Below are 22,454 nucleotides of genomic sequence, written 5' to 3' on the forward strand. Positions count from 1 at the left end.
TTGACCTACACTGAGATCAATTGGGAAAATGGCCAGAGAAGATGAGGAGCTAAAAACTCTTGTGGCTGACAATAATAACATGACATTTCCTATATTTAAATGAAATTACATTTTGGGCATTTTCAGAAAAGACTAAAATAACTGAGTCCAAAAATTATATGAAGGTATTGAGCATTTGATTACAAATTGTCAAGTAGAGTTGACGAGCTATTATGACCAGCAGGTAAGTGGGAAAAATCGGTATCAGTCTTTAACATGAGAACTCCACAGTTAACTCATTCAAGGAGTATCTGGATTGGTTCTATCCACATTAACACCTTAATCAGATCAAATCAGACACTATTTGTTGTCATGTAATAAAATATAAATGTAATAAAACACAAATGTGTCTTTAGTCTGTAAAAGATTCTTGTCAGTAGCATTGTCTTACAGTCAGAAAACGATGAGCAAAAGAGAGTTCCCTCAGAGTTACTGAGTATCAATGAATTTGCACCCTCTGCAGCTTGCACAAAACTCCAGTTCAGCTCATCAGCAAAACCAAGCCCAGATCCAAACCTCCAACATGGTGAGGAAGCCTCCAGCACCCTCCTTGCTCTCAGCGCCCTGTCAAATCCCAGATATAATACCTGGTTATCATGATCCAGTCCTCCAGCAGCCCACAGGCTGGTTCAAATTCTTTGACTTCAAGGCATCAACAGCTTGACATCTGAATGCATCCTTCAGCCGCAGAGCCCCTTGCTGATCCACCATTATTATCACCGTATTTAGGGTCATCTTCACTGCTTCTCCTTCTCAGCTGGGTGGGGTAGTGTTCTTCTCATTACTAGTCTGGTGCCCTGCGCCAGTCCGCTGCTCTTGTGGAATCTGTAACACCTCATGGCCACTGCCAAGCTGGGGTGCCGCCATCTTAGGCCCAGACCCTTTTATAAAACCTGTATGGAGCTGTCAGTAGTAGGACTGGCTGGGAGAGCAGGGGAGCGGTGTGTCTTCACCCCCCCCCCCCCACCCCCACCACTCTCCCTAGTGGCAACGCTCCCATTACAGCAACTCTGTTACCACCACAAATTTTTTTCTCCCTCGAGCTTTGAGTGCAAATAACACAACAGAATAAATTCCAAATTAGATTTGTAGATCTTATTGCTAAGTGAGCAGTTCATACATTTAGTTAGATGTCCACATTTGCCATGTATTGGTGAAAAGGATGTGTTTTTGCTTTCTCTTTTGTAGCAGCCACAAATGACAAAAGCCCTTGAGCATCTCAACAAGATCTTCCGTGCTGCTCATGTCATGCTGCCAGAAGCAATTTAACATCAGCAAGACAGTGGTTCCTGGAGGACAATAAGATCAGAAGGATGGAACTTTCTAGACACTAGTGACTGGTTCAGAAATTTGTCATGGATGGCTTCATAAGGAACAGCCTTAGGATTTTCTTCCTGCTGCTTCAGAAATAAATATTGCAGCACTGATCTTAACAGAAAAGGTTGTGCTTTTGGCAAATTTTCCTCAGGGTCTAGTGAAAGGTGCATTTATGATAATGGGTACTCAAAAGTATGGTACTATATAGGAGAACCATCAGAAGGTCTTGTTCTAAATGTTGATTTGTATCAATGCCCGGAGATCTTCATGGATAGCAAATGAAACCCTAACACAGTACGATGCTGAAAAGTTCTAGAGTCCTCTTCCACCTTTTCTCAGTGACACCAAAGGTCAAGACAGAGTCATGGCACTTAGGAAATTTGGACAAACCAATTGCTTTTGTGGTTCAGTACTTATTAACATAAAACAGAAGGAGTTGATGCAATGCACAATTATGACTTAAGATCAACTTGTAGAATAGATTTGTGGCTAAAGGCTATACCTCCATAATGTTAGAAATGCCTGATCCACACTGCCACATCATTGAACCTTCAGCAGGAGATAATCCTGGTATTGTGATCTGGGCTTGCAATGTTAAAAACACCAGGTGCAGCTTGTGGATGTCAGTATCTTCCCCACCCCACCTGCCCCTCCCAGCACATTGAAAGTAGAACATGGACAATAATTACTTTAATGAGTTGTCTAAGGTCTGATTTGGAACATAAATCAATAGATGCTTTTCCTTGTTTATAGTAACTAAGTTATAGGTGGGCAAGCAGACATCATTTGAACAATAGAACAACCATTCAAAGAAGAAGTGGTCAACAAGGTAGTATTCATACAACCACTCATTCGACTGTTCTGTAATTAATGTATTCCTGACATATATTGGCACTCAGTTGTGCCGTTTGCATGTTCTTCTTGGACGAATGAGACAGAAGAATACATCCTCCTCAAGATGAAGACATTGAGACAATATGGTTGACAAGGAAAGCTTGTAGCCAAGTCAACCATAATGTTGATAAATCAATATTTGAATCAGACAGCCCAGCAGTAAGCCCGGCCAACACAGATGTTCAGTCAGACTGGCTCATAAGCAAAATCTGGGCAGATGGACTTGAAATTGTTTTACTTCTTTTCGTTTAATTCAAGTTAGCTCAACAAACAACTGTCTGAAAGGTTAATGAGAACCAATCTTTGCAGAGCAAACCTTGTCAGAATGCTGTGCTGGTAATCTGTGCACCTTACAAAAATGTTTAACTGACCAAAAAATATCTCAAGTAGTTTGTTGGTTTGATCTTGTCAGCAAAATTCCAATGATCATAAATGACTCAAAAGTAACTGAAACATCTAGTACTAAACAATAGAATTGTAATTAATTAAATAAAATCATTGGTTCCATATAAAATTCACGCAATTTACAGAGGCTCCTATTTGAAATAATCCTGAAGGAAAATATTCTGCTAAGATATACAACAACAGTACTAATGCTGAATGTCTCTGGACATCGCATAAACACTTTGTGGAAACAGTTTCTGGCAACAGATTTAACTCACCAGTGGGGGAAGCTTCCAGAACATGGCCCACATACGGTCCTTCCCTGAAGAGAGGCTTGTTATCATTCTGATCAATAATAGTGATGTACAGGGTGGTTGGTCCTTCAAGGAGTTTTCCACTGGGCTCAGTAATTTCAACTTGCAGCTATTTGAAGTAGAGATGGATTGAGTGAGTTAAAGTGACAGTGACAGAAGGAAGTGCCAAAAATCTTTTACATCAGCAATTTTCTTTCAACAAACTCCAGGCTGAGTTAACAAGTTAGTCTCTTGGGAATTTCACCAGAAACAAGGGACCATCTAGTAAAAGCACAAAGCTGGAGAAACTCAGCTGGTCAAGCAGAGTCCTTTATATAGCAAAGGTAAAAACATACAACCCATGATTCGGGCTGGAGCCCTTCATCATGCTATGGAAAGATGTCAGCAGGTGTCCAAACCAAAGAGTTGGGGGGGAAGGGCTGGAGCTGATAGGTGGAGAAGGGAGTGAGAGGACATCAGTGATCAAGGGGAGGTGGGGTGGCTGGGTGAATAGAGAAGGAAGGGAGGGAGGAGAACAGGAAAGGGGAAGGGAAGGGGAGAGAAGGATTGAATAAACTGGAAAAGTCAACGTTAATGGTATCTGGCTGGAGAGTGCCCAGGTGCCTGCCGACATTTTTCCATTCCATGATGAAGGGCTGTAGCCGGAAACATCGGTTCTTTATTTTTGCTTTTGCTTGACCTGGTGAGTTTCTCCAGCTCTGTGTTTTCACTTAAACCAGTGTCTGCAGATTCTTGTGTTTTACAAGAAACAATCTAAATGGATCATACCTTACAAGAAATTAATTCACATTTACATTGATCTTGAAGTATTTGCAATAGGTTGCAAAAATATGCAGAAAAAAATACAGTGTAGCGGCAGCTACGCTGCTACTGAAAGAACACACAACCAGACGGGTTGAGCTCAAACAGCAGAACTGATTTATTGCAGGCTGCTAAGCTGGACTTGTACTCCCAGCCTGGACCTGGCTGAGAACTGCGTTGGGTGGTGCTGACGTCACCCGGGCATCACATGGTCCCCCAGCGCAGGCTTCTGAGCCCTGTGCTGAGAAGAAGGGGAAACCCCCAATGGCGCCATTTTGACCGGCTGCTCTGCCGCATGGATTACGTGGGGTCGATTCACCTGCCTATTGGTGTGCTGCCACAAAGCCCCCCCCCTCCCCCACAGAACCGGTGCCAATGTCCTTTTTAGCTGGGCAGCCTTGCTTCTTGGCCTGGGCAACAATCACTGGTTCAGTGGAGTTGAGATGAGCTGGCTTCAGCCTGTCCACAGTAAACAGTTCCCACCTGCCGCCGATGTCCAGCATGAATGTAGACCCTGAACTCTGGACAACCTTGTACGGCTCCTCGTAAGGTTTTTGCAGAGGTTCTACGGGCAGGCCCCGCCGAATAAAAAAACATGAGATGGGGACGTGAGATGGCCATGTGCCATGTCTGGGCGGCGGTGGGGGTGCGAAGGAGTCTAAGCAGACTCAGAGGTGGGGAAGCAGCTCATGCGGCGACCGCTGGGGGTTGTGAGGCTCGTTGATAAACTCACCAGGAAGTGCCAGCAGTGCGATGTAGACCAGCTCAGCTGATGATGCCTGCAGATCCTCCTTGGGCGTGGAGAGGATGCCCAGGAGCACCCAAGATAGTTCGCCCACCCAGTCAGGACTGGTGAGGCGGGCCATAAGTACCGACTTAAGGTGACGGTGCAGACGCTCGACCAGCCCATTGGCCTGTGGGTGATAGGCCATGGTGCAGTGTGGCTCGAACCCCAACCTGTTGGTGAGCTGTGCCCAGAGCGCAGAGGTGAACTGGGTGCCCCAATCGCTGGTGAGGTGATTCGGAACGCCAACCGGGCAACCCAACCATGCAACAGCGCTCGGGAGCAGGAGTCCTTGGAGGCTTCCGGCATTGGGATCGCCTCGGGCCAACGAGTGGTGCGGTCCACCACCATGAACAGGTAATGGTTGCCAAGAGAAACGGGTAAGGGCCTGACTATGTCCACGTAAATGTGGCTGAACCATTCCCGGACGTGCTCAAACTCTTGCACAGGCACCCTGGTGTGCCTGTGTACCTTGGACATTTGGCAATGGGTGCATGTTCTGGCCCAGCCCACAATCTGCCTCCGCAGCCCATGCCAAACGAACCGCTCTGCCACCATCCGGACCGTGGACGGGTGTGAAAGGTCGTGGATGTGATGGAAGACTTGCCTGCACCACTGATGGGGAACCGCTGGCCATGGGGTACCCATGGAGACATTGCACAGGACGGTGCTTTCGCCGCTTGGAGTTGGGAGGTCTTGGAACCGCGGGCCCATGATGGCAGTCCTGAAGCTTGCATCTCCTTGTCAGACTTCTGGTCCCGTGCAAGCTGGTTGAAGTCGAGGCCAGGCGTCAGCATGCAGATGGTCAGTCGCTAGAGTGAATCGGTGACCATGTTGTCCTTCCCCGCCTTGTGCCGAATGTTGGAGGTAAACTCTGGCACGAAGGAGAGGTGATGCTGCTGGTAGGCCGACCAGGGGTCCTTCGCCATCGCGAGTGCCTGGGTGAGGGGTTTGTGGTCAGTGAAGATGGTAAAAGTCCTCCACTCCAAGAAATAGTGGAAATGCCGCACCGCCAGGTACATTGTAACCTTTGCGAGGGCATCCTTGGTGGCCTCGAATGCACTGCAGACCTCTGGGGTCCAGGTGAGCCTTTTGTGCTTGCCTGCGATGAGGGCAAATAGCAGCTGCATGGTGTGCGCAGCTCCCAGGATGAATCGTTTGTAGAAGTTGACCATACCCGCAAACTCCTGCAGCCCCTTGGGATTGTCCGGATGTGGAAACTCCTTGATAGAGGCGACCTTCATAGCGGTGGGTGTGGCTCCCTTGTTTGAGATGGTATGGCCCAGGAACTGCATGTACTCTTTCCCAAACTGGCACCTTTTGCTACCTGGAGCTTGTCAAGCGGGAGCCGGCATGCCTTGGCGTGAACCGGTGGGCCCGTGGCGCGGTGAGGCAGTGGAGAACTGTGGCTTGAGGAGGGTCGGAAACTTGTCCAGGATTCGCTGGAACTCATCTCTGGGCGTGCTGATTGTGGCCATCTGTGGCTGCTCTGTGCGGAAGGCATCGAGGCAAATGGCCTGGAAAGTATGGGCGTCCACTAGGCGCCTACCCCAAATGTCCAGCAGAATCCCATGGGCGAGGAGGAAGTCGGTCGGAAGGGACGTGACGGTGAACCTCCATTAGAACTTTCGTTGGCCGATCTAGAAGTGGACTGTCTTATCTCCATACGTCCGGATCTCTGTTGTATTGGCCGCTCAGAGGGGAGGTCCTCAAGGTCGGTTCCTGGACTCGATGGCCGGGGCTAGGATGATGCTGATCTGGGCCCCAGTGTCGACGAGGAACCGCTGGCCATTGACTGAGTCCTTCAGGTAGAGGAGGCTGTGTCCCTGAAACAAGCAGGGCTGGTGAAACTTCCGAGCCTTGGCTCCCCAGCACTGGTGGTAGAAGCAGAGGCCTGGAGTGGATGCCGTGCCCCTGGTTATGCTCTTGGTGGCCCCTGCAGGGCCTGGATGCTCTACCGCAGCACTAGGGGTGGGTTTGGCATGGTCATGCTCGTGCCTCGTGACCTGCTAGACACTGAGCCTTCTGGGGATCACTCACGCCATACCTCTTGGGCTTTCTGTGCGACCTTCCTTGGGTCGGTAAAGTTCTCTTGGGCCAGTAACGGCCGGATGTCCTTGGGCAGATGGTTGAGGAAAATGCGCTCGAAGAGTGGGCAGTTGGTGTGATCACTCATGAGTTTGAGCATCTCGTCCTTCAGCTCCATCGGGGACCTGTCTCCCAGGGCGTCGAGGTGCAGCATCCAAGTGGCACGCTGGCACCTGGATAGTCTGAGGGATCCAGTGAGCACTCGCTTGATGGTCTCGTATTTGTCTTTGGCGGGTGGGTGCTGAACGAGGTGCAGCACGCGTTTTGCAGTGGCCTGGTCCAGGGTGGTGACCACATGGTAGAATTCGGTCATCTTGGATGAAATCTGGCGGAGGTGAAACTGAGCCTCTGCGTGGCCAAACCAGGTCTCTGGCTCCTGAACCCAGAATTCAGGCAGCTTGACGGTTATAGCATTGATCCCAGGTTTGCTCATAATGGGTTCAAAGACTTTTGAACCAGTCGGGGTGACCAATTGTAGCAGCAACTGCACTGCTACTGAAAGAACACACAACCAGATGGGTTGAGCTCAGTGAGCAGAACTGATTTATTGCAGGCTGCTGGGCTGGACGTACTCTCAGCCTGGACCTGGCTGAGAACTGCGCTGGGGGGGGTGCTGATGTCACCCAGGCGTCACATGGTCCCCCAGTGCGGGTTTCTGAGCCTTGTTCTGAAAAGAAGGGGAAACCCCCGATGGCGCCATTTTGGCCAGCTGCCCCGCCACGTGGATTACAAGCAGAGCCGGCTCACGTGCCTAGTGGTGTGCCGCCACAATAGTGTACTTATGATATAGAGATCTACCAAAATATTGCATTTCAGTTTGTTTTTATTACAGCAAAGAGGAACACCTAACGATGCAGAAACAGTTTCTTCCCATCCACCATCAGTATTCTGAATGGACAATGAATCACTTTCACTTCTTTTGTGCTCATTTATTTTTTTAATGTAATTTATAGCAATTTTACATCTGTAGTACTGCTGCAAAACAATGATTTTCTTGACATGTTCGTGACAATAAATTCTGATTTTGACAATTAAATTGTGAGGAAGATAACTACCACAGGACATAAGAGTGGTAAAGAGGATCACTGGAGTCTCCCTCCCCCACATCGATGTCATCTACCAGGATCTTTGTCTGAAGAAGGAGCACAAAATCACTGAGGACCCCTTCAACTCTGCGCACAGCATCTTTCAGTTGCTTCAATTGGGAAAAAAATCAAGGAGGATCAGAGCCAGCACCACCAGGTTGAAGAACAGCTTCTTCCCATGGGCAGTGAGAACGCTGAATGACCAAAGGAACTGTTCCCACTGACCTCCGATTCTCTCATTGGGACAAGCAACATTTATTATTAATTTTTATAGATAAAATACTTGTCCTCCATATGTATTGTTTCTCTGTATGTGTGTTATGTCTGGTTGTGTGTCTGCATGTTTTGCACTGAGGACTGGTTGTACTTGTACAGTCAGATGACAATAAACTTGACTTGTCAAAAGCTAAATAATGTTAGTAAGTGTAAAAGTTATTTCTAGATTCAAAATGTTTGTCATACACCCCAGCTCTTTGTTGCTCAGCAATAGTAGAAATATACTGTCAGAAAGAATGAATAATTTGAATAAAAAACAGAAGTTTCAATCCATAATATTATCATAGATCTTTAAAAGAAAAATTATATCATTTTATTCCAATTTATAATATTTTCACAAATGTATTCAATTAAGATTCCATCTACCTATTTAAAAAACTATTCATTATGACCTTAAAAGAGATATTCAATGATTAGTATTAGAATATGATTTCATGAGAACCCTGTGAAGCCATTTTCTTACCATTTGAAAGATTGGATTGAACATTCTCTACTGATAATTTTGTCTCTGATACATTGAAAATAACTTGCTTTGGCATTGCCACCATGATAGATCAGACTAATTACTGATAAATACAGTGAAACCCCGACTTATGGTGAAATTGGATATAACACAACCTGCTCCTGGACCACATTGAATTTAACCTTTAAAGTCATATGAACTTCAGAAGTGTTTTTTGACCAGCTTGCACTGACTTGCATTACTATTTACTATAATCGTGGTAACATTTTATGCTGAATGTCATGACTACATTGAATCTAACTTTAAAGTCATATGAAGTTCAAAAAAAATTGAACTTACACCAGGGACTCCTCAATTAATTCCAACGCTGTGCATCAATGGACATTCAGAATAAAAACAAGTGGCCAAACCCAGTTCAATATGGGCCCAATGGCAGAAGCTCTTCACAAGCTCATAGACTTATACAAAGGAGGAAGCAAGGGACAGCAGAGGAACATCAGTCTCGCCCCTCACTGCTGATTCTTCCAGACATGCAAGGAGCAGGCAGCGGGAAACAGAACAGCAGCAATACGCCCGTCTCAGCGCACGGGCCTCCAGACAGGCAAGAGGCAGGCAACGGGAAACCGAGGAACAACACCAAGCCCGCCTCAGTGCTGATGCCGCCAGGCATTCCATGAGCAGACAAGAAGAGTCTGATGAGGAAGAACAAGCAATGGTCTAGGTAGAAAAACTAGGAACATTGTTTATTATGAAGCCCTTAGCTGAGAATTTGTTTGTCTATGTTTTGCCAGAAGTCAACTTTGTTTGGACTGTGTATCTCTGTTACAAATAATATAAATGTTCTGTTGAAAAAGTCTATTTATGTAGAATTACCATGAAGTTTTTTGGATAATTTGTTTCAACCATGTAGTCAACAACTTATTTTCCAGGCAACACAGGGTATCCTGTTAGCCTTAAATTAAATTTAGACATGTTGACGTGGGGAGAAAGTACAAACTCCTCACGGACAGCATTGGATTCGAACCCCAGTTGCTGACATTTTATTAGCATTATTAGCGTTTTATTAGCGTTCTACTCACTGCTAAATGTAATGCAGGAAAATATGGAATTGTCTGTTTTAGAAGGAAAAATGAAAAACCACTTTATCTAAATACTGTAGAGCTCTGGCAATGGAGAGGGATTTGAATGTCCTCAAATATTCACTAGTCTGGTTCTCCATTAATGATTTTCGCTGTTATTCTCTCTCCATTAAAAAAGCCTGACCAGCTGGCTTTTAAATACTTGACCCTACTTTATCCATATTAAAACTCCCAAACTGCCAGAATTAAACTATGGACCACAACTTATCTCCAAAGTAACCCTCACCTTACCTGATCACATACAATCCTCGTGTCCCATTTGTTCCCTCTGCCCACTTTCTCTGCAACTTTAAAATAACTTGTTTTTCTCTTTGTCCATTTTGAAAGAGTCTTTATTCACTTTGTTTTTCTTTACACAGATGCTGCCTGGCATGTGGAGTATTTCCAGTATTTTCAGTGGTGATATACTTGATAAGTAGGTGAGAGCTCATATAAATGAACAAAAATACAGAGTTGATGTTACAATAAGATCAGCTTTCTTTTATTAAATCACAAAGCAGGCTTGAGGGGAAAAGTGGGCTTCTCTCTTCCAATGTATATGTAAACGTGGATTTCATGTCTAAGGAAATATTGCAGAAGAGCGTGTTATGTTAGATACAAGTTCAACGGGTTCAAGCAGCAATGTGTCTGGACACAGATTAGTTATAACAAAAAAAATCATTTGTCCATGAGGGAAATTCTCCACAGGGAATCATACAAATCCACATAAGGTATGTGCAGCAGGCCGCATCAGATGGCACTAAACAGTTAATAATTACAATCCATGCTAGGACGCATCATCAGTACCCACCACCCTGTGACCCGGTGGAGATAAGGCACTAACATCAATTGAGAAGAAGGAGAAACACAGTAATAAGATGATTCATTAGTGCGCACCACAAAAGCCATTACTGGCACACACCTCAACATCAATTCTCCAGTGTTGACTCCGGCTCCTGAGCTGGAGTCAAGTTAAGCAGTGGTGCAGTGATGTCAGAGCTCACCGGAGCGCTGCTCTAGCACCTCATGGGGCCATTCCACTCCATGCCCCCCACCCCCTGGGCTGAGTGCTATTCTGGACATATCCATACATTTGTCCTCCTCCCTCGGCCTAGCGTTTGCACCATTTGCTCTCAGTTATACAATGCCAAATACAATATGGCAGCCACCAAGCCTGGTCTCCTGAGAACTCCTTGTCACTGCTTTAGGTGAGCTCCGGCAGCACTGCACCCCTAGAGTTTGGGTTCATTCCTCAGGGAAAAGAGACCCAGCTACTTGATGTGTTGGGCTTTATACACCCCTGCTGGCCCAGGTATGCCCAAAATAGGGCAGGTGATTAACACACCTAATGGCAACATGTGTTTTTTTTGAAAAGGCCAATTACAAGATGAGTGTTCAGCATGGGTGAAGGAAAATCACTGGCAAAATCCCAGCAGAAGATTTCACTTTCTGCAAGCTAATCTACTTCAGTTTATAATTTTAATATCAATTTGCTGGATGAAGTGATGAATTATAATTCACTTAGGTTAATTATAACCAGTAATTACAATGCTATACTTCATTGAACCATAAGAACTGACAATAATCGAATGATCTGGGAAGTCATGGTGGAATTGTGGAGTTCATTTAACTTGGTGCCAAGAGATGTAATTTTGTTTTCTTTTAGAATTTAGTAAACAAGAACATTTTAAGCTGACAATAGTAAATTGTGGAAGGGAAGAGGGTGAAATAAAGACATTTTGATCCTTTCATGTGGCTATTGAATTTAATTTAATACTTCTTAATTTTGGAAAGAAAGGATAATCTCAATGTGCATTACTAAGAAATGTTTCAGCCTTATGCAGTATAAAGTGAATGTCAGAATAAATGAATACAAATGAACATCAATGCCATACAGATGCAGAACCTGACATTAAAGTTGGCTGAGCTAACTCTTGAAGGTAATCATCAACTCTGTTTCATTTTATATTTCTTCAACTTAGGTTTCTCCCACTAAATCAAAACTATCAAATAACTAGAGAACATCTTATCCATATTTATTAGATTTATAATTTACATTTTGTCATCGGAATCCCCAGTGGTGTCACTAAGATTGACGTCACACAGTGTGCTAACTCATGGAGTCACCCCACCCCACCCCAACCCATGGACCTTCTCCTATACTAGACCATACAGAATCCTTAATTTTTTGTACTAATGTTACTTGTAAATTGTAATTCCTGTACATTAATTAAATGTTTTATCATTTTAATATACTTGTAATTATAGAGAAGGGATTCCATTTATGCTGACTCCAAGAAGCACAATCTCCTCAGTCCCATTCCACCCTCTTTATTCCCTGCAAATAATTTTGATTTCATGCCCATCAATGATCCAGTGGTTCTCTTAGTAATTTCCAGCTATTAGTTAATCAACAAGTATACCTATGGGATGCGTGAGGCATACAGAGGGAACCATACATGGTCAAAGGAGTTTGTACATTCTCCCCAAGTCTGTGTGGGTTTTCCCAAGGGGCTCTGGTTTCCTTCAACCATTTGAAACATAAAGAGAGTGTAGGTTAATTGGGTGTAAATTGGGCAGAACAGACTCATGGGCCAAAATGCCCTGTTACCACGCTGTATGTCTAAAAATTTTTTTTTTAATTTAAACTTAAAAATGACATGCAAGGTAAGTTTTTTTTTAACACAGAGATTTGTAGGTGCCCGGAATATTCTGATCGAGAAGGTGGGAAAAGCAAATGCAATAGCAACATTTAAGAGGCTTTTAGATCGACACATGAACAGACAAGGAATAGAAGAATATGCATCTCGCAAGGGGACTTGTTAAATTGGCATCATGGTCGATGCAATCTTGATGGGCTGAAAAGTCTGTTTTTGTTCAGTGCTCCTCTACCAAAACCAACATCACTGTTCGGATTTAAGACAGCGATCATGAATAATATTCAAAACTCTCTAAAGTTTGATTTGATTGTAGTTATCTCCATTCTAATTAAAGGGAACAATGGGAAATTCAAAGACTTACCAACTAGTCTTCAGAAAACCTTGTTAATATTAACTCTTCATTGCATGAGGTCAAAATAGGATTTTAAATGACATACCAAACTATTGCTACTGCTAAGAAAACTTGCTCATTTCACAGAAACAACTTTTGAATGAATTTTAATTCTTTAAGAAAAATAATTCAAAGTCTAATTGCTCTCTTTATGCTGTTTCAAATTCTATCTGAACCATTTCTAGTGAGTAAACAGGCACTTCTCAAACATTATTGCAAATTTCAATGTTTCGCAATAAATCCTAATCTGACTTTCCAATGAAAATATTCATCCATTAAATCAATTTCAGTTCTATTTCTGGATCTACTGTTTTTCAATTTGAAGTGTATCAATGGGATATTAAGCCTTAAGGCATCTCCATTTCTTCCTAGTGACTTTAAAGTTAATGCTATATAGATAGGCGGTAATCATTAAGTGAATTAATTCCAGTATTATTTATTTGCTTCTGAAAAGTTTGTTTCGGTGAAGACACTTACTTAATCTTCATCTTTTGTGTGTAACTAAGTTCCGCAGTAGCAGAAATAAAATCAAATTAATCTTTCATCCAGATAAATCAACCCTTTATGAAGTACCTCTTTGACTGCTTTGAAGGCACCCAATGCATAATTTAGATATGATGGTATTCATTTTGTTATTGTTAATAACTTTTGTGGGCAGACGAGGCAGACCCATGATTTTATTGAGAGCAGAATAGCTGTAATTCATCCTTAATTTTTAATTAAGATCTTTTAATACTTGAGGTACTACAGGCAGTTCAAATCATAATCTATGTAAAGTAAGTTGTTAAAAGAACAATAATAACATTTACGAGAATGTTTCCTTTGATTTCATTACTTTGGACTTTCTTTCAAGTTTCAACTAAGAGAAAAAACCATGATTTTTATTCAATTCAAGTACTTCAGTAAATGATTAAGTAAAAAAAACTTTATTGAAGGGTCTTTTTTCATGCAGTATTTGTTCCTCTCCTTTTTATTTGCTTATTCCACAAATGATATACAGAGAAAAGATTACACTGGACAACATATTTTTCAAGATGCTTATTTCCTTAAACAAAATTAAGGATTATGATAGATAACTTCAAACTGAACTCAAACATCATTTCACATTTGCTGTATCACAGAGGAAGTTGGAGAAACATTAAATTTAGCATATTTAATCGCTTAATGATGCTGACACATTGAGCGAGTTAAACTGATCTAAAAATGTTTTGCCGCTGATTTTCCTTTGTACTCAGCATCTGATGCCTCTCGTGTCAGTGTCCAAAAATAGTCGGCCAGAATTGATGGATTCTATTTGACCTGATACCACTTTTCCATGGTCACTATGGTGAAACCTTTCACCATGTTCGTCGCTGACTGCACCAAGATCAACAGAAGTCCAAGTATGAATGCAGAAAATGAATTTTCAATGACATGTTGTGCTTCATTCTTGAAGCAGGTTGTCAATCAGTTGTATGTAGGTTGGTGCTCTGTAGTTACGAAGAAAATTCTCAACAACATTTTTAAATTCCTTCCATGCATGCCCAGGCCTGAGACAGCATTTTCATAGCATCTGCACTGCGTGCATACCCAGACATGCTTGGAATGACCAAAACAGCTTGCTTTGTGGGCAATTGGGCAATATACTAGTCAACTTAAAATATGACAGGAAACCACAAAAATAGGTTATATCTAAAAACTATATTTAATAGTAGATTATAACATGATGTTCATGATCAGCAGCCCAAAATCTATAAAATACACCAAAAGTGTTCAAGAAGAAAAATCTTCATTGTCCAGTGCTATCTGTTCATTGGATAAAACTGTTTTAACACGGTGATTTTTCAATTCCCTCAATTATCCTGTCACTCTCATTGGCCAAATTTTCTCTTCAAAGATAAAGGAACATCCTTCGCAAAAGAACTTGCCTTTGGGGCACGAGATCTCCTTTTCTAATATTGGCTTGCAATCAAATACCTTCTATCAACCATCTGTGACACCCAGAAAAAGTGAGATCATCATTCAGGCTGAAGACAGGAAACCAGGAAATTAAAAGAAAACAACTTATTTTGATGCTTTAAAAAAACAAAAGCCAGTATCAAATAAGTTGTTTGCTTTTGAATTTAAAAAGCTGAAAAATTGGAATATATTATTTTGAAAGAACAATAATCTATATATATGCAGTTAGATATTTTACGTCCAGTGAACCATAGCAGTAATTATGGCTTGGCTTATTGTCGAAAGTTTAGCAACACCTGATTCAACAGGGTGAGAAGTTGAAGCACATGTCATATCACCAACTACATTTTGAAGATAACACCTCAACCTGTGGAGGGGAAGAGTATTGCTGAAGGCAACTTGTGAATTTCATGTAGAAATCAGAATTTACAACTGCTTTTGCCCAATGTTGGATGGTAACAGTATCAGCAATAATTACCACTGTCGATCCTGGGTCATAGAACACTGCAGACAACTGATATATTCCTTAAAAAAAAGTTCTAACCCCTCTCTACCCCATAACCCTCGATTTTTCTTTCATCATGTGCTTGAATCTTTTAAATGCCCCTAATATTTTAGCCTCCACCATCCCTGGCAAGGCATTCCAGGCATCCACAACTCTCTGTGTAAAATACCCCTGATGTCTCAGTTAAACTTCCCTCCCTTCACTTTGTACACATATCCTGTGGTGTTTGCTGATCTTGCCCTGGGAAACAGGCATTGGCTGTCCACCCTATCTATGGCTCTCATAACCTTATAGACCTCTAGTAAGTCTCTTTTCATCCTTCTACACTGCTCTACTACTGTGACTTGATTTTCACTGTCACCCTAAAAGCATAATGGTGGAGTTCAATGGGCTCCATCCACCCCTCACTGTCTGTAACCAGCAGTTTCCCGAATCACCCGCTGCAATCCACCTATCCTTCAGCCACCCCTCCCCCCACCATCGCACCTGGCAGGTATTGGCCCAGCTCTTCGCTCATGAAGGAGGGACCCTGGTCGCTATGAATATAGTTGGGGAAGCCAAATAGAGTGAAGAGACTGTGCAGGGCCTTGATGACTGTGGCAGCTATCATGCCAAACCAAAGGATGGCAACGGAAAACAGGAGTACTCATCAAAACATTGAGGAAGTACACATTGTGGGCAGGAGTCCTTTGAAGTCAACACTCAGGCATTCAAAGGGATGGGTGGGCTTTATCCACTGTGCTCTGTCTGACTGGTAGAAGTGTAGTTTGCACTTTTGGCCATTGACCTGATCTCTTCAATGGTGTACAGCAGGTTGCGGGTTTTGATGAAATGGAAGAACCTGGTAACTCCAGGGTGGCAGAGAACATTGTGAAGGGCTTATAAGTGGTCAATTTGTGTGCTAGCTTAGAACCTGTGAGCATCTGAAGGCTCACTGAGTTTCCTGGGCTGGTACAGGATATCACAATTGTAGGTGGACAATTCATTTCTCCACCATAGTATCTTGTTCTTGATTTGACCCCACTGATGATTATTGAACATGAATGCAACAGCCTGTTTGTCAGTTAGCAGGGTGAATTGTTTACCACCCTGGTAGTGACTCCAGTGCCTCACTGCCTCAACAATGGCTTAAGCCTCCTTCTCAACAGAGGAGTGTCAAATTTCAGGACCCTAGAGGGTATGGGAAAAGAAAGTAACAGATCTGCCTGCCTGGTTAAGGGTAGCAACCAGAACGAAATCTGATGCATCACTTTTCACCTGGAATGGGATGGATTCATGCACCATGTACATTGGGGCCTTGGCAATATCTTCCTTGAAGCAGCTGAAGGCTGCACGGGCCTCTGGCATCAGAGGGAAAGAGGTGGATTTGACGAGGGGTGGGCCTTGTCTGCATAGTTAGGGACCCATTGGGCATAGAGAAAAAGCCCAGGCACCTTTTTAGGGCCTTAAGGCTATGGGGAAAGAGAAGTTCCAGGAGTGGGCACATGCCCTAAGGATCTGGTCCAATGACTCTGTTCTCAATGACACAGCTGAGGATTGGAAGGCAGGTCGTGCAAAATACACTCTTGGCCTTATTGTATGTGAGACAGGCAGAGGAGCTTGGCACTTTCGAGGAATCTTTGAAGATTGGTGTCATGGTCCTGCAGGTCATGGCCACAGATGATGTTGTCGAGATACGGGAATGTGGCTTGAAGCTCATTCTGATCTACCATGCAGTCCATTGGTGATGATGAAGGGGATCTACAAGAAGTGGTAGAGATATCCATCTGCCTCGAACCCATATATTGGCGGTCCTCTGGGCGGATAGGGAGCTGATGATATGTGGATTTTAGGTCAATGGTAGAGAAGACCTGATGTATGGTTCATCATATCAGATATACGGGAGAGGGGGTACGCATCTAGTCTATTAATGGTCTGACAGTAGTTGATGACCATCCTGTTCTTCTCCCCATTCCTCATTACCACTACTTGTGCTCTCCAAGGACTGGTGCTGAGGTCAATGATCCCTTCATTAGGTAACTGCTGCACCTCCACCTGTCTCCAGCATTTATCTCCTACTTTTGGTGGCAACAGATTTACAGTCGGGGGTGAGACTGGCGAACAACAGTGGAGGTATGATTTTTGAGCATGGAGAGTTTGCAGATTGTGCATGATGAGTGACTGGGTTGCTGGGTGGGTGCGGTGGGGGGGGTGGGGCTGAAGGGTAGGTGGAGCGCAGTGGATGATTTTAGAACTGCTGGTTACAGACAGTGAGGGGTGGATAGGGCCCAAAGATCTCCATTGTCAGCTTTTAAGGTGACATTGAAAATCAAGTCCTAGTAGCACGGCAGCTCAGAGCGGTGGCATCACCAAAGTTTTAAGTCTTTATGGTAAGTACCCCACATGGTCAATCACTACGCAGTAGCTATGGATATCCGCCATATGTGACCTTGAGGCCAAGGAGACCTTTTAGTTTACTGAAAATACCACAAGGGAGTAGCACTGCACCGTGTTGGGATGAATGAAGCTCTCCATGGTCCCATTATCAAACAGGCAATTCATCACATGGTCATTTACCTGAATGCCCATCATTGACTTGGTGAGCTGGCCTGATCGAGTGTGATGGAGGCCAGTATTGGAGCATTGCTTGTCACTTTAGAGGAGATTTGGAAGATGGTGATGTCCAAGATGGTGGCCCCCATGCGGCATTGCTGAATCCCAAAGATGGCAGTGAAGTTGGCTGTCCCCACGAATTGCACATGGCGCTGCCAATTCCCAGTGAAGGCAGCATCCAAGATAGCAGCCCCCCATGATCCACACATGGCACTGGTGGGAAAGGGTTTAGATCTACCCACCTTAGCACAGTGTCCCTTCTTCCCACAGCTGGAGCAGACAGTGCCTTTTGCAGGGCAGCGTTTCCTCAGGTGCTTGCCCAGACTGCAGAAATAGCAGTTCAGGTGCTCCCAGAGTAGAGTGGCCATGGATGGGTCACTGTGTGCACCTGGCAGTGGTGATCAAAGATGTTTGTGAGGAACTGCCACCATGGTTGGATCATTAGCGGGACAAGGGGGTGGCATCACATCCCAAGATGGAGACACACAGGGCAATCATGAGGCAGCCACATTGTCACTTGAGTAGGCCTCCATATTCTGGAGGGACATTTCAAGTGCACCTGCTAGCTCAACTGCTCTCCGCAGACTGAGCTCCCCTTGCTCCTTTAATCTTTGGTGGATATAATTCAACCTGATCCCTGCAACATAGGCATCCCTGATCAGGTCCACCGTGTACTCCACAGCCATCATGACCTGACATTCACAGGCCCTTCTGAGGGTTCCCAGGGCCTGGAGGAACTTGGCATTTGACTCACTGGGTCACTGCTTTTGGGTCACCAGTTTGAAATTGGTCAATGCCTCAGGTGATTGAGGGTCGATTTCCAGCATCTCTGGCTTCAGGACCTGCTCCATTATAAAACTAAAGCTAATTCAATTGATGTACCATCAATAACTTCAAAAGACTGAAGTTGAACAAACTGATAGGCTTTTATTAGCTTTAGAACAAAGGACATCCAAGTTGCTTGACTGTTCTGCACTGAGCAGGAGGCTGTGGAACATTCTGGAGCCTGTGGGAGGAGCCACAGACAGAGTTGGCCAATGGGTGTACGCAAACAGACAAATATAGACATACAGTGGTTTACACTTGGCTTTCCTCATAATTGCAATATGACAGGTTTATTTTACAGTAAATTTAATACCATGCGCCCATTGAATCCTCTGATCAGTTTATCACCAAGTTGTTCTAATTATCAGCTCTTATTTTCAATGTTGAAACATGGATTCAAATAAATTATATCTGTGATATTTTTGAATATCTGTAACAGAATGTTTACACTCAAAGGAACCTTCAGTACTAAGATATAGATCTACAACTTTTATTTCATGTTGATGGTTTTACTACTGGCCAAATTTTAACTGATCGCCACTGTTTCCACAGGAATTAGGTCAGAGCAGCTGAGGAAAAACATTCACAGTCCTGAGCCCATTTTCCTACATTTAATGGGATCATGGCTATTTTCCTTAATTCCACCCTCTTTCTTTGGTTCTACACTTGGCTAATACACGTCAGCCCATGGCTGTCTATTGTCAGGTCTTGCATTTGGATATGGACTGCATCATTATCTAAGGAGTAACAAATGATGCGAAACCTTGTGAAATGATCAGCGAATTTCTGACGTGGCAATTGAAGAAAATTCATTGTTGATGCCAGCTGAAAATGACACCCTGCTTCACACATCTTCCCTCTGTTCAACAAAGGACATGGCACCAAATGGATGCCAGCACACAGAATTATTCTGAAACCTGTCTGCCACTGGTGGACTCACTCAATTTATCAACATTACCTTGTACTTTATACTATACCTACACTAATTACAATTTTTGCATCAATCCTGGATATATGTCCAAATAGTATTTAGGGTTATTCAAGGCATTCAATTTTTTGTGAATAGTTCAGGTTAAGGATAAATCTGGGCAATAGAGTCCCTTCCTTCCAAATGATGGACACACATATAATCCCTGATCTCTCCATCTTCAACTCCAATAACTCTCTGAGCTAGATCAATAACTTGCCAGAGTTTAACTTGAGCTAACAGTTACTCAGGTTTAAAATGTCTTAATGTATTCAGAAAGTGATCCAAAGACATTTATTCATCTGTCAATTTAGTAACTGCTTCAAAATATTCAATGAAGTTCAGATTTTTAACCCATTTTTTTTCTTTTCACATCTATCATATTTTTAAAAAATTCTCATCCCTTCACAAAGCAACACGTTTCATGACATCCCTACAGATAGAAATTAAGATCGATACTCCCAAATCTCAGATACTACTATAGATAAAAAGGATAACAATGGCCTAACACTGATCACAAGGGAATGCTGGAATTCACGTTTCTCAAGTCTGAAAAACAGCCATTCACCTCAGGGTTGACGTCTGTTAGTTTGTCAATTTCCTATCCATGATCTGGACCATGTGCTTCAACTTTGCTGATAAACCTTTTGGATGGCACTTTACAAAAGCTTTCAGGAAGTCCATGTGCAATAATTTGACTGCATTTCTCTCATAAAAAATATTATTAGTTAAACACGATTTTCTCTACACAAACTTGTGTGGGTTTGCTTTAATATAACCATTCTCAACGGGAGCCCCACATCCTCCCTGAGAACCACAGCACATTTAAGTAAAAGCATTGTTCCCTTTTCACGTCATATTTTTTAATTTTGTTCTATGTAGTCGGTAGGAGAGAAATACGGAAGAAACCAAAACTTGGCTACGTCACAGGGAAGTGAGCCCATAAACTTTAAGCAGAGTCCTAAGTGGGGAGGGGGGGGGGGGCATAACCAATAAAAAGTTGAGAGTGACTGCTTTAATGAATCCATTCTCTCAAGGTGACTATTAATTTTGTACTAGATCAATGCCTCTAATATCTTTCCACTACAAAAGTTTAACTGAATGGTCTGTTCCCCTTATTGAACAGGGGTCCAGGAAGATTATGGTCAGTGTCCCCACAATTTCTTCCTGTTCTTCTATCAAAATCTCCAATGTTTCATCACCCTTGTTATCAACTATGACTTAAAATTACCTTAGTAACCTTCTGAACTTGCAGTAGAATTATCAATATGAGCTATACCTTCCAGTTACATGAATAGAGGCAATTCATGTGCAGCCTGACCCTCAAGACTTGCAATATGCCATTTCAATGGGCTCCTGTGCAGGTGAGTGGAGTGGAAAGGACTCTAGAGGTTTGGCAAACATGGACGAGAACAGAAGACTTGAAGCTTTGTGTTGTCAGGGACCAGAAATTAAGAACAAAAGCACAAGATGCTAGACAAGCCAAAACTGAACTTGTTAGTGTTCTCCCACGATTTGTAAAAATTTTTCAGACAATTGAAATGTGATTAATGGGAACAAAGATAATTAAAGTTCTGTTGTACTTTGAGATTTGAAATTATACCAATTAAGATAGTAACATGAGGCAAAGTAAACAGAGAAATACATTTGCATTGCATTTCTAAATGATTCAACCTGCACTGATCCTCAGGAGCTAATAATTTAATAATTTGCATATCTGCAGGCTTTAAGGTAGAAAATTGTTAGTGTTCCACTGGAGCATAATTAACAAAACCATGTTGAGGCAAATGAGATAATAATTTGAAAAATAATATGATATTATTGAAGAAAAGTGTCGGTGAGGAGTTTGGAAAGATTTGGCAGGTGAATTTCAAGACATGGAGTGAAGATGGGCCACTGGGACAATTACCGTGTGGGGTGAAGGACCCACAAAAGGCTAGTATAAGAAGAGCAGCAGGTCTGTGGATGAAAGATTATTGCAAAGTCAGGAAGGGCTGAGGCTGTGGAGGAATTTGCACATGAGAAATGCTTTCAAGAGTAGCAAAGAGAAAAAGTAAAAATTGATTCAGGATATTCAACAAGATAACAATGTCAAATAATAGGTGAAAACATTCTTGTGGGTATTTTAGCAAGAATTATTTATCAGAAATTTGAGAAGTTTGATACTTAATGCCCCACAATTCATCATATTTTTAATCTACAGTTATGTCTGGAGGGCATACCATTCCACAAATCCTCACCGACCTTGTCAACCACCTGCTCCAGTAATTGTCACTGAATCCAATGGTGTATCAACATTATCAATGTGTGCCAAAAAAAACATCAGCCATGATTCAATTGGCAGAGCAGACTCAAAGGGCCACGGTTAGTGTAGCAGTTAGTGCAATGATATTAGCATGGCAGCGAACCGGGCTCAAATCAGTCTGTGGCGATAAGTACAGACTCCCCGTGACCTGTGTGAGTTTTTCTGAGTGCTCGGGCTTCCTCCCACCCTCCAAAATGTATGGAGCTGACAGGCTAATGAGAAGTAATTGGGTGGCAAAAGTTTAATTGGGCTGGAAGGACCTTCTACCATGCTGTATTGTTGAAATTAAATTTAGAAAATAAACAACGGATAGTGAATATATATGAAAAACAAATTATACTGTAAACTTATTTTAAAATAATCTTTTGTAATGTTAAGTTGATTAATAAGAGCATTTAAAATAAGCTATAGAGTTGTGGTAATACTAAATCGGAACCAGGTCAAAACATATTTCTCTAAATCCTCTCTAATCCCACTTGGTATTCAAAATAGAACATATGAATAAAGTACAAAGTGAATAAACTAAGATGAAAAGAACTGTTCAACGTGAATCCATGAAAGGTTTACTGTGTATGATGAAGCATTTTGCCATTAATATCCTTCACCGAGAATTTGGCTGAGAATGGAAAATACAGCTGTTCACTTAGTTTCCGACATGAAATCACCATTCATCAATGATGAGAAATGACATACAAATCAGAGTGAAAA

The 22,454-nt window shown here is 42.7% G+C and overlaps 1 protein-coding gene across 14 annotated transcripts in view; it reads right to left on the minus strand.

Annotated features, from left to right (window-relative positions):
* cdh13 (cadherin 13, H-cadherin (heart)) overlaps positions 1–22,454 on the minus strand; it is an 813,941-nt gene that overhangs the window by 400,385 nt on the left and 391,102 nt on the right. For all 14 annotated transcript variants that reach the window (XR_011346021.1, XR_011346020.1, XM_069902201.1 and 11 more), the window contains one exon: positions 2,913–3,057. Coding sequence is in view for 12 of the 14 variants with exons in the window: in XM_069902201.1 (XP_069758302.1) it covers positions 2,913–3,057 (145 nt within the window). In the remaining 2 variants the exon portion in view is untranslated. The remainder of the gene's footprint in view (positions 1–2,912; positions 3,058–22,454) is intronic.

The sequence above is a fragment of the Narcine bancroftii genome, chromosome 10 (genome assembly GCF_036971445.1).
Source record: "Narcine bancroftii isolate sNarBan1 chromosome 10, sNarBan1.hap1, whole genome shotgun sequence".
NCBI lineage: Eukaryota > Metazoa > Chordata > Chondrichthyes > Torpediniformes > Narcinidae > Narcine > Narcine bancroftii.